This window comes from Nannobrachium achirus (genome assembly GCF_963921795.1).
Source record: "Nannobrachium achirus genome assembly, chromosome: 18".
NCBI classification, from domain to species: domain Eukaryota; kingdom Metazoa; phylum Chordata; class Actinopteri; order Myctophiformes; family Myctophidae; genus Nannobrachium; species Nannobrachium achirus.
Window position 1 is genome coordinate 43,167,433 of NC_137825.1, and position 13,503 is coordinate 43,180,935.

At 43.7% G+C, this 13,503-nt stretch overlaps 1 protein-coding gene across 1 annotated transcript in view; it reads right to left on the reverse strand.

The window, feature by feature from the left end:
• LOC308303411 (SH3 and multiple ankyrin repeat domains protein 1-like) overlaps positions 1-10,628 on the reverse strand; it is a gene marked incomplete at its 3' end in the record, with an annotated part of 51,042 nt that extends 40,414 nt beyond the window's left edge. The window contains exons 1-7 of the mRNA XM_080747769.1: positions 10,465-10,628; positions 9,643-10,002; positions 5,765-5,968; positions 3,633-3,704; positions 2,977-3,085; positions 1,685-1,836; positions 389-556 (exon numbers count right to left, since the gene is read on the reverse strand). Coding sequence (XP_080603895.1) covers positions 389-556; positions 1,685-1,836; positions 2,977-3,085; positions 3,633-3,704; positions 5,765-5,968; positions 9,643-10,002; positions 10,465-10,599 — 1,200 coding nt within the window. The 5' untranslated portion in view covers positions 10,600-10,628. The remainder of the gene's footprint in view (positions 1-388; positions 557-1,684; positions 1,837-2,976; positions 3,086-3,632; positions 3,705-5,764; positions 5,969-9,642; positions 10,003-10,464) is intronic.
• Between the last annotated feature and the right edge of the window lie 2,875 nt (positions 10,629-13,503).

Here is a 13,503-nt window from a genome sequence, read left to right on the forward strand (position 1 = left end):
AGGGGGGAATGGCATCGTGTTACATAACAACTTAGAGAGAGGGAGAGAGAGAGAGAGAGAGAGAGAGAGAGAGAGAGAGAGAGAGAGACTATGTAAGGAACAGACTGGTGACTTTTTACACATAAAAATATGAAAGGAAACCGTATGGCAATTCAGCGACAGACAGACAGACAGACAGACAGACAGACAGACAGACAGACAGACAGACAGACAGAGATATATATATATATATATATATATATAAATAGAGAGAGAGAGAGACAGACAGACAGACAGACAGACAGACAGACAGACAGACAGACAGACAGACAGACAGACAGACAGACAGACAGACAGACAGACAGAGATATAGATAGACAGACAGACAGATATATATAGATAGGTCTACCTGGTGTGTCTCCTCCCATCCATCCTCGTCCTTCGTACCTAGCCTGGCCCTGTAATAGAGGAGAGTCTCGCAACAGGAGGTCTCGCCTCCCGCGAGCACGGTGTGGTACAGCGGGGTGAGGAAGCAACGGTCCTTGTAGTCCGGAGACGCTCCCAGAGACAGGAGAGCCTGCCATGGAGGCACAGGGGACACAGAGCACAACACAGTGTTCACCAACGCGTGTGTGTGTGTGTGTGTGTGTGTCTGCAGGGGGCGTCAATTGGGTATGGCAGGGGTATGCAGCTGCCATACCCTGGGTCCAGGGGGGAGAATACAAGTTACTTAACTCAGTCGGTGCCATATTTAAAGTGGGACCTCTTATATTGCCGTTTCGCCAACAAAGGGTTAAGAAAATAGTGTGCACGCTGGTGCACACATTCGTGCACAGATCATGCACTATGCATGTGCATGCTTTTCACAGCTTTCAAACAAAAAAATTTGCCTGAAAATCCGTTCAGGCATTCAGGAGAAGGCAGCCCTTATGTTTTCTTCAAATGTAAACAAACATGGCTGCCATGTTTGAAAGATGGGGTTGGTATGGGGGTTAAACATGCAATTTCGCGATCGCAATCATGCCTAGTACACTGTTGGAGGTCCAAAAACGTATTATTTAAAAAAAAAAGACGTCCAGAAGACGTCTGGCAGGGAAGGCCATAGTTAAAAAGACGTTTTTATTATAGAGAACAGGGTATGAGTTAATAAATTTTTGGCAGGGTATGAGTTAATAAATCCATGAATGTCTCTTTGTCTATCTGTGCTGGTTATTTGGTTAAATTACATTAAAATAACTACAAACGCAAAATTTAACAACGTATTATAATTATATTCTCCACACTTTTATTCTCCCCATCTTGACAGAATAGTAGCCTATATTCCCAGGTTCCGCAGGTCAGCTGCACAATTCATTATTGTTAATTGTGGCACGTTTACTATATCATGCCAAGTTTAGCCGCACTTGAACAACTGTTCCAGACTGCCATATCCAGCCCAATAACCATAGAATTTTTTTGGGGAATGTACTTCTTAAAATAAATGTATCATGCCTGTTGCTAAGGTATGGCAACATGACTGGTGTCTTGCACGCGCGTGAAGGCGCGCGTGCAAGACACCAGTCATGTTGCCATACCTATTACTGTACCTTACTGTGTGTCTGAAATTAATATCGATTAATTCATACACACATCTTTCTGCACTGTGTATACAACTACAGTACAGCTGGCAGTGCCTGCATGTGGTTCAGTGAGCGGTCCTCATTACCAGCAGCGCAGTGTGATTCTGTGCCCTGACAGCTCTGTGCAAGGCTGTCATCCCATCTCTGGTCCTGAAATCCAGATGGGCCCCGCCTTGGAACAGCACCCGAATGCCTTCTACCGACGATCCCGACTGCACCGCCACGGAGAGGGGGGTCTCTGCCTCATAGGGGGGGCGCAGGTATGGGAGGGCCAGTCGGATGGGTAAAGGGGGTGTCGAGGTCAGGGAGAAACAGACAGGAAAATATTATGTAATTGTGGTGGTTTTACTGGTAGGGTTTAATGCGCCACGTTGAGCTCCGTAGCACACATGAAGGGTGCGTCCTGTGTTTTTTGTATGGTGCATTTATTAAAGTAAAAATAACAGGAATAATAGATGACGAAGAAGTAGACGAAGACAAAGACAAAGAATAACATGGAGCATAAGAGCAAGACTATCAGTCTGGGGAAAGAATCCGGCCTCAGCACTCACAGGCTGAGGGAAAAAAATACCCAAAAATGTTCTCGATAAAAAAATACAAATAAATCCCAAAAGATCACAGATAGACAACAACTTTTCTTGTCAAAAAGGTTTCAAGGCAAATAGTCCAATACTTTCATAAATGGCATGGGGAAAACAGAGTCCAAACAGTGTTCATAACTCAAAGACTAAGCAGTGGACGGAGGAGAAGGCAGGGTTTAAATACTCAGGCAATCAACAATGAGCCACAGGTGAGGTGGGAAACAAGGAGGTGTGGCCGGCAAAAAGGAGGCAGGCAAAAACAAATACACAGTACATAACAGAAAGAATGTCCAGAAACCCTCAAAACCCCCCGAATCATGAAAAAGACACAGAACATGGAGAAGAAGAGGATGATTAAGAAGAGCAATAACAACAAGAAACACAAAGAAGTACCGCGAGAAGACACGGTAAACGGAAAACACCCAAAACTAACACAAAGGAGAAGGGTAAGACAAATAAGGAGAACACACAGAAGATGGGGAAGAGGAAGAACAAGAACATTAAGATGAAGATTGAGTGTCAGTATAAGCACACCTCAAGCAAAGATCACCTTATTCACATGAATGAACCTGCAGACTTTTATCAGTCGAGAAGGTTAATGAGTGATGAGCAAAATAGCAGCGGACAGCCAAGAGCAACGCAAGTGCTTTTCATGATTATTCTACCTTTAAAGCCCTGTTTTCTGTCACTCTGAAATAAAGAATAATCCTATGGGGGGAACAGAGTCAAATGCAACTTTCAAAAGTCTTTGGTTTTTCAATTCGGAGCTATGGTAAATCTCTCAGTGCAGTACTCACCTCCAGAGTCAGGGTCATGGAAATTGGGGTCGAGGCCTTTCTCCAGGACCTTTGCTACCTTCTCCACTGCTCCAGTTTGAACGTACTCAAGGAACTTCTTCAGATTGGCCTGAAAAGGAGGTAGAAATCCCATGTTTGTAAAACAGTGTTGATTTCGTCGACTAAAACTATGACGAAAAACTTTGTCGACTGCGTTTTTTTCACTGACAAACTAAATAAAAACTAAGCTGTGATGACTAAAACTAAGACTAACTAATATTTCGTCAACAATAAAAACTAGACTAAAATGTTGGGGAGGGACTATAGTGGAGAAGAGAGTCATTTTATGTTTGGTTGCTATCCGGTGTTGCGTGCTGGAAATAGGCGATCTGCAAGCTCACTACGCGCCGCGACGCGTTGTGCGCTTGTAGATCGGCTATTTTCAGCACGCAACCAAGTGTAAAATCAGTCATTACGATGCCATCAAGGCCTGCCAAAATACATTTTAGTCGACTAAATCAACTTAGATTTAGTTGCCTAAAATCTTATGATATTCAGTCAACTAAAACTAGACTAAAACTAAAACTTTTCAGGTGACTAAAATATGACTAAAACCAAATGACATTTTATTCAAAAGACTGTGACTAAAACAAAACAACACTGCTTGAAACAGTTACCTTGGTGCTCAGTTTGGAGAGGACCTTCTCATCCAGATTTGTCTGTTTGTAAACCCTGGTTTTGTACCTAAACTGTTGAACAAAACAAAACAAAAAGATTCAAGTTAAAGTATTTTTTTTATATATATATTTCCACTTGTATTATTTCCATAAGCCAGACAGATCAGTCAATATACACACCACACCAATATACACACCACAGCATTAGTTGTATATTCAGAAATATTTATTGATACTGTACTGATAGACTGAGTCCTAGTCTTGTGTCACAACCTAAGCCTAAATTTTATTTTTTATTTTGTCACACGAGCTTGTGAGTTTGTTCACCTTGTCAAGGGTTAGGGTTAGGGTTAGTCTAATCTGGGTTCCCAGAAGTTTTTCACTTTTTGGCCACTAGGGGCGCGGTAGGGTTAGTCTAGTTGTTGTTGGTCATTTCCCTCCGGGCATCGATAAAGTTTTATTTTATCCAATCTTATTTAAATTTCATCAGAGCCTCTGTGTTGTTGCTAGCGAGTTAGTGGTCACAAATCTAGATGGCATTGTCTGAAAGATCACAGGAATAACAGGTAAATGCTGGGTGAACTTTCACTCTGTGATACATGATGTCACAGTTACAAAAGCCATAATACATATCTTCCCAACTGTGTGGTCTGCTGCTTTCAAAGCAAACATATTTCTGAGCCCCACCCTGGTCATCACAGTTTTAAATTCAATTCACCTGCAGAGGGCACTGTAACATCATTGTACAGTATGCGTGAGGTACCATAATAGTAGAAATCTATGGCATGTCACACCCATTCACAATAACCCACTTAAAAAAAAGGGAAACATTGCTTCAGTTTAGAATTACTAGGTTGTCTATAGCAGTGGCTGTACTGTCGGTTTTCATTGTAGCCATTTAATACCCTTTTCACGGCAACCATTTTGACATAGTAGGGTAAACACAGCTACTTGACCTGAATGGAATGACACTAATTAAGGAGGTTCAGTTCCATTCAGGTCAGAGTCAGGGTGCTGCTGTTGTGCATGTTGGCTCACTGGAAAGGCTCTGCTTCACTAAATGGAATGGAACCTTAATAGTTAAAACAGCACCTAATGTACCTACAGCGTATTAATCAGTACCCTGTTTTAACTATTCTGAATATAAACCTAGGCCCAGGGAAGTGACAATGGAAACATTTCCCCATCTTCAATAATTCAGCCCACACACAGAACTGCATTTCTTTCTTTTTTTTCCCTTTTCCAAATTTAGAGTAGCCAATTATTTTATACCCCATTTTCTCTACAATTTAGTCGTTTAGTCGTGCCAATTAATTCCTCCCAACGCACATTTCTGTGTTGTCACTGCTGTATCCTACCGACTCACCTGCCAGCGAGGAGCGTAGGGCCTTCGTCCTACTCCTCCCGCCCAACACTCCCCACTGACAGGTGCCAACCCAGCCCGTAGGAGTACATGCAGTGACAAATATCAGCCTCCCCGCCCGGCTTCCCTCCCCCGAACACGGGCCAATATAGTCATAGACTCCCCACATATAGCAGAATCGCATTTACATTGATTGTGAGACCTTTTGGGAAAATAGCTGCATTTGCAGGCAATGCCTAAAACCATTCTATGCCCAACACTACCTCTGTGTACCGTGTTTTATTTCTAGATGTATCCCAATTCTAACTACAAGTTGTTTCAAGACACATTTACAGCATTATGTTTACGTGACATTTTATACAAGAGTCCAATCTAACGTATCACTTTGTCGTACAGTAGGCCCATATGGTCGTATCCCCAAGTTATTTTCAGTGAGCAACAAGGTTGCATGACAAAGTATAAAGAGGTCAAAGTCCACTTGTTATGCCCTGTATCCCTCTGCACCCCCATACAGTATAAGAGAGAGTGTGCAACACCACCCACAAAAAGGAGTTCAGAAAACCCAGCTCATTTTGAGAAGCAACATTTGAGTTATTGTTCGCTTAAAAATACATATATTCAAAGATTTGCACACATTTTCAGTGCCGCGCTGTGAGCTTGTATATCTGCTATTTTTCAATAGCTAAAGTATATAAAAATTAAGGCCTCTCCACCTTGGGCCCTAGTAACTCAGTCCCACTTTTCCCCCCCTTGTGACGCCCCTGCATACCTCCAGGTAAGGTATCCCTTGCTCGAAGGACTGTGGGTAGTCTCGCAGGGGGCGCTCCTCGTCCAAGAACTTGGCGTCTCTTCCTTCCCCGGCCGGCTGGAAGAGGCCATAGTTATGGACGTCCCACAGAGGCTCGCTGAGGGAACAGATGATCTGCTGCTTGGCGCCCCACACCATGAAGTCAGGGTCAAACTGGAGACACCTCTGAAAGATAAGGTATGAGATGAGTAAGTGTGCATGTGTGTGCACACACATGCGTATTGTCACTGTCCGGCAGAAACATTGTATCTCCAAGTTTCAGATTTGTACGTTTTTTTCTTTTCTTTTTTAAGCCCTGCTTCATCATACAAGACTGCCTCACAATACTGGTGAAAATAGCAGATCTACAACCACACAACGCCTCGCACCACGAGGCGTTGTGTGCTTGTAGATCGGCTATTTTCACTATTGTAAATTGTTTTTAAAATGATAAATACGTTTTTTTTTGGACATACAAGGTTTCCACCCGACAACGACGATATACTGTATCTCCATTAATTTAGTTTAGTTTCGTTTATTTGAATCAACTCACATACATTTATACAAGTCATACATCCACATAGTCATTGTTACAGGTGATCAAAAGGAATAGGCTGAGGTTGAAAGCTTATGAATGCCTATCCTACGTATTCATGGAGTAAAATACATTGATTAGTTATCTATAGGCCTATGTATTGAGTGGTTTGATTATAGACACACATTTCTTAGCAAGTCAGGGTGGATACAATGATGGCATCTATTATTGTGTTGTTATGGCTATGGATAAGCTCAACTGCACTGCCGACTTTTAAGTGTGCATAAGAATGGTGCGCGTGTGTGTGTGCGCGCGCGTGCATACACATGGTTAGTTCTGTGTGCTGCATATGAATGTATTTTATCTAAATAATTTATCAACTGCCATATTCATTGAAGTAATATGAATTATGTGGGGGGGGGGGCTGACTATTCAAGTCACATTATGCAGTGCTGTTTGTTTTCATCCCGATGGAGAAGTTGGGATTCTCTATACTGGGAAGAAAGATTTCCTCTTGGCTATTTTTCAGCTTTTATCCTCCCATACATACACTTAGATCTCCGCAATAAGAGAGAAAGAGGAGAAGTCGCGTAGAGAGTAAAGCCTCTTTGCGTCTCGTCTCTGTGTGCAAGAATACACGGCAGGCCGGCTGGTCACAGTCCACATCCACATCTTTGATGTTGTACGTGCATCTGGTGTGGACCTAATTAGATTTCACGGCGATGCGCGCGTGCTGCCCATTCATTTTTCCTCACACAAGGATTATGTCCACCGCGTTTCCTGGGGAAAAGGACAAGCTTTTCATTTTTTGCCAATTAAGGCGGGAGCAGCGCTGGAGTTCACCTGGCGGGGCATTTACAAGGGGGAACCGTGGGCGTCCGAATGAGATATGGATTTATGCTATTGTTCCATTCTGGTGACCTGTGAGTAAAACGACAGAGCTCAGCACAATTCGACGTCCCCTCTAAACGCCCCCCCCCCCAACAGACACACACGCACGCACACACACACCTCTCCCTCCCCCACCTCTCCCCACCAGGTCGCTCTGTGTGATGCTGTAGCCAACACTATTGGCATGGCAACCGGTTCATTAGAGCAGCCAGGCACCCGTTGCCGTAGCAATGTCTCTTGGTGTCTCGATGGGAGCTAAACCGCATGAAGCTCTGCGTGCGTGTGTGTGTGTGTGTGTGCACGCGCGCGTGTGTGTGTGTTGTGGGGGGGGTGCACTTTTGTGAGAGTAGATCTGTGGTGTAGTGTAAACATTATCATTGCTCTTGAGCAGAAACCTCGTATCTCCATGTTTCAAATTTGACGTTTTCTTTTCTTCATAAATGTATGCCCTGGCCTACTTGATCATAAAAGTGTGTCACACACAAAGGCAGTGAAAATAGCACATCACGCTCACAACGCATCGCAATCAGGTGCGCTGTGAGCTTGTAGATCGGCTATTTTCACTAGTTTTTGAATATTAATAATGGAAAGAAAATGTTTGGCGCTCAGGTGGTGCAGTCAGTGGTAATGTATATTACACAAACGGTGTAATATACATGTGTATATTACACCGTTTGTGTGTATAAGCGAGGATGCAATGCTGTGTGAGTGGCACCATTCTGTTAGACAGAATACTCTGAGATGATTCCTGCAACACTGTCCATTTAAGTGGAGTAGACCTGTTCCCATGGTGCAGGGTTTTGTTATTTCTAACCATTTCTCCCTCATCATTATTAACCCCCTCTCCTTTTTAGCCCTCTTTCTCTTTCCTCCTCTTTCTCTCTCCATCAAACTGGGCTTATAATATTCCCTCCACCTCCCAGCGCCCCTTTAATCTTTTCCGATTATGCATTTCAGCAGAGATTTAAACGGGCTGGATGTTTGTAAGCGGTGGGCGGTAGGAGCGTGTCAGCCCAGTGGCCGACACGGTGCCCCGAGACCAAGGCAAATGTGCTTCCACACAATTGCGCCTCCCCGCTCCCCTCCCCTCCCCTCCCCGGCCCTCTCCAAACTCATTAAAACCTTATTAGATAATTAGCAACTACTGTTATATTGAGAGCAGATTAGCTGACATGTGGAACAGCCGGAATGTTCAGGGAGTTGGATAACGGAGAGAGAGAGAGAGAGAGTGAGTAACTTGGGGGGGAGGGGTTGCATGCATGTTCACCTGGATGTGGCAGTGCGTGGGCCGGGCCAATTCTCACCCTCACCTGGCTCCACCTCAGTCAGGCATGTGCACACAAAGACATCAAAGGGGGCTTGAGCCCCTGCCCTTTTATCCGTCTGTAAAAAGTGCCCTCTCCAGACCATGAATGCTTTGTTTTTACTATGGTGAACGAAATGCAAATGCCCTCTTTCCATGCCATACCTGAAGGCGGCATTCAAGAAAATTGCCTTGTCCAAACTCTCATGAACTTGAATGCAGCATCTTATGTTGAAAGAATCGCCCTTTCTGTGTAGAGGTCCATGCCATTACTCCAAATATCTTGTATTGACTTGATTATGCTTAGTTCAGTGTGGTATAACGCACCGAAAATAGCCGACCTCATACTCATACAAAACATAAAAATGCAATATAAATAGACATTATAGCATAAATACCTATGAAATACAAACAACGCCTCGCGAGCATGTAGATCGGCTATTTTCACAATAGAACCATGTTATACCAAATGCAATGTAGCACTGTATTATTGGATCATTCCGTCCTTGACAATAAGTAATCCTTTTTTTCAACTTCGACTTTCGACTTTCTCTGGTGGGAGTCGACTTGTGTAATGAAGTCGACTCAGTCGACTTTTTCGTTAATGCCCTATGTTCAAATCTGACTGGAGACCTGTGTTGCACATCACCCCCTTTCCCTTCCAGTCTCACTTTCCTGTATCTTTAGTAAAATGGTATATAAACAGAGACTTTCCCTATGGGAATCACTGGCATTCGGAGAGAGAAATTACAATATGAAAACAACAACAGGCAATGTATGCTTATAAGAACCTGTCCTTGAAGGGACCAGTGCTCATGCATATCGTCACTGTCGGGCAGAAACCTTGTATCTCCAAGTTTCAAATTTGTACGTTTTCTTTCGCAAAGTAAATCCCTGCTTCATCAGACAAGGCCGTCGCACAAAAGTAGTGAAAACAGCAGATCTACAAGCACACAACGCCTCGCGGTGCGAGGACTTGTGTGCTTGTAGATCGGCTGTTTTCACTAGTTTAGTAAAACTTTTTAAATGATAAAAATGAACGGTTTTGGACGTGCAAGGTTTCCACCCGACAACGACGATATTGTAGCAGGCCCTGCAATAGAGAGCCCAGTCACAACACAAAACACCTACCGTTTGTTTGATGTCCGGGATTCCAATGCGGAACACCATCATGGTGAGGTGAGTGTCTTCCAGTGGCGCCACTGTGGTCATGCTGCGCTCCATATGAGCCCGCCTCTTCTGCAAGGCATTGGTCGTTCCGGGGTGATGGAGTTGCTGATTGGCCGAGATGACTTTATGATGATGATGATGCTGCTTATTCATTGGCTGATGGTGAGCGGGGACTTGATTGGAGGCGTAGGCGTTGCCCCTGTTCCCCGGGTTGGCCGACCTCAGTTGTTGCCGCTCTGCCCTCTGCCTCCCGACAACAATGGCCGCCGGCTTGCCCCCGTCGCTGCCTTTCCCCTCCCACGATTGGCGTCTGGCCCTCACCTCCAGTAGTGGAAAAAGTATACTCAAAATGTTTTACTTAACTAAAAGTGTGTCAATGCCGCAGTGTAGAAATACTCTGTTACAAGTGAAAAGTCAGAAATTCAAAATGCGCTCGAGTAAAAGTACAAACGTGTTGGTATCAAATTGTACTTAAAGTACCAAAATCGGAAAGTACTCATAGTGCAGAATGTCCCAAGTTTTCAAATGTGTAAAATGAAATATTTTGAAAATAGCAGATCTACAAGCTCACAATGCGTTGCATCATAGATCTGCTATTGTCAAATGGCCGAAATATTATATTATATAGGGTTGAAAAGGTAAGTGTGTTTTGTAATAATAATCAAAATCTACAAAGTAACTATAGTAGCTAAAGTTTTCATATAATTGTAGTGGGGTAAAAGTATGGAAAATGACTACAGTACTTGTAGTAAATGTACTTTGTCACTTTACACCACTGCTCACCTCCATCTCCTCCAGTCCCTCCAGGCCTCCGTTCTCGTTGCCGCGCCCGCCTTCCCTCTGCTCCTCTTCCTCCTCCTCGTCATCCCCGTCCTTGTCGTCCTGACCATGATAAAAGTGCTTGTTATTTCCCAGCATCCTTCGCCGAGCGGAGGGGGGGGGTCACTGCAGAGAGCGCCGAGGGACACCGCTGTCATGGCGACGTGGTGGCGTCATGGCCGCCCCATGTGGCTCCCGCGGCTCCATCACTCTCTGAAGCATGCTGTGGAAGGCGGAAGCGGTGAGATGAAAGAGTGAAGCTCTGTGCTCACAGGGGTTATTCTGAACCAGGGACATGCAGAGAATGTTAGAGAGGCAGGGGCTGAACTAATGTTGAAAATAGCCGACCTCCAAGCTGACAACGCGTCGCAGCGCATTCATGGTCTGGAGAGGGCACTTTTTTCACAGCCTGATAGAAGGGCAGGGGCTCGAGCCCCCTTTGGTGTCTATGCGTGCACGTGCCTGTTCTGAACCACCTGAAAGGGGCTACACCATGCATATTGAAAGATATATTCTATATAATATAGACCCATGATATGTTTTTATAGAGGTTTAACAGTCCACCGTTTCCTGTCTGGCAACCAAATCTCGCAATACTTCCAGGGCAGAAACTATTATTATTTACTGTTATTATTATTATTATTTAATTATGTGCTGTGCACATCAAAAAGCAAGTGATTGTAAAAATACCTGTCTTCTTTTATCTTCCTGGACCTATTATATGGCAAAGGTCTCAGTCGTTCATAAATAGTGTTTGTTCATGAGTGGGTTTAGCTCAGCTCCATTCACTCTCATGTACAGTATTTCATCGCACTTCCAGTGCGAGTTTTGGCACCCATTGCGCATGCCCGGTGGTCACGTGTTTCTCTTCCTTCTAAAATAACTTCCTTCCTTGACTCATACACGTCCATTCAGAAAATCCGTCAAATGAAGATGAAAGACTGAGTGTTAAAGGGGAAGACCACCCATTTTCAATATTGAACTATGTCATTAACTCATTTAGTGCCACCCCTTTCACCACTAGAGGGCGCCCAGTGGCCATAGAAAATCCCATAGAGATATGCTGGTATATGCAGAAGCCCTGCAGCCATGACTTGCCTGAACACTTTCCTTTGTGCATGTACAGGAAGAGGATGAAGTTAGCTTGAAGTTAGCTATTGGCTACCAAGCATTTTAGAAGCCTTATTTTCGTCAACTTAGCCATGATTAAACCTTGCACACCTCATGCATGGGAAAAAAACAGAGAAGAATGAGCTCTAAAAAATCCAATGCAATCCTGGATTGCATTGGAGTGGATTTGTGCAGTTTGTTCACAGCTTTCAAACAAAAAAATCCGATTGGAAATCCGTTCAGGCATTCTTGAGATAATCGCCATTATGTTTTACATGTTATGTAAACAAACATGGCTGCCCTGTATGTTAGATGGGGTTGTATGGGGGTGGAACATGCAAAATCGCGATTGAAATCATGTTCACCAGATTTGATGGGGTCCAAAAAAAAAAAAAAAAATTCAAAAAAAATGTTTTCAAAAAAATTTTTTTTTTTTAAAGCCGAACTTGTTCGGGATCGGCACTCTGCGATACGATAATAAAGCCGAACTAGTTCGGGATTGGCACTCAATGAGTTAATATAACTTAGAGGAGTTGTGTGGAAATAGAAAAAAAGTTTCCCCCCTTTTGTGTTGCCTAGAACTGGAGGATTGATTTTGGGGTTTGTATTGTAAATCACAACTTGATGACATCACACATTGTACTTTACAATACAAACCCCAATATCAATCCTCCAGTTCTAGGCAACACAGAAGAGGGGGAACTTTTTTTCTATTTCCACACAACTCCTCTAAGGTATATTAATGACATAGTTCAATATTGAAAATGGGTGGTCTTCCCCTTTAAGAAAACATTTTGGGGGGGTAGAAGGGACACTGGAATAAAATAAAATAAAATAAAAATACACACTCCCTTGTGTGCTCACACAGGTGTGTGTGTGTGTGTGTGTGTGTGTGTGTGTGTGTGTGTGTGTGTGTGTGTGTGTGTGTGTGTGTGTGTGTGTGTGTGTGTGCGTGTGTGTGCGTGTGCGTGCCTGTCATGCGTGCGTGTGGGTAGTGTGTGCACGTGTGCACTGTGGTACTAATCGATGTCGGGGGTGCCATTCGAGGCATTTGAGGTAAAAGACAAGGCCAATAATAGAAGCACTAGCCAGAGGCAAGGCTGGTCCACATCTTTTCCATTTAGCTGCTGGGAATGCATGCGGGAATAGCTATATATAAATCCAATGATTTTGCATCACAGATTCGTTGCTGGTGAGAGCGATAAGAAATGGAACGTCCCGAGTGGTAAGGAATATTACTACTATTGAATTAACAAAACCCAACTACAGTTTCTAAGAGACAACCCTGCATATGCTAATGACTTGCAGTATGAGCTGTTTAAAATGGATTCATCACTTTATTCATGCTGCAAATTCAACTGGTGGGAGAACAAGATATTTGGGCAGAATGTCCACTTTTGTCAACAAAGTGCCCTCAGGACACATCAAGATACACATCAATAAAAACTAAGCTCCAGTCCAAACTTCCAAAAACAAACTGATTCGACAACTTCTCGGCCTGGGGCCCATGACCCACCTTTTTCCCACACATTATAGCTAGCTCAGGATGGCTCAGGGTAGAAAACAGGGTTAAACAACTAAAAAGGGCATTGGCTTTGAATCTGACTAAACACCTCTAAGAAATGTACGACACCCACAGCCACAATACTAGAGGGAGAGCAAACAACAATCTGGTGACAACCAACCATTATACAAATAATGGGTAAATTCTCCTTCTACAGCACTGTCACCCAAGTGCGGAATTCCTTGATCCCTTCCCTTAAATAAAACATGCAGTTCACTGGCTTCCTTTCCTGAAAATTCACCTTTCAGGATGCCAAAGGCAGGAGTACAGTATTTTTCACTTCTCCCTTAAACAGGCGAGCCGAGAAGTGACCCCCCCCCCCCCTTACT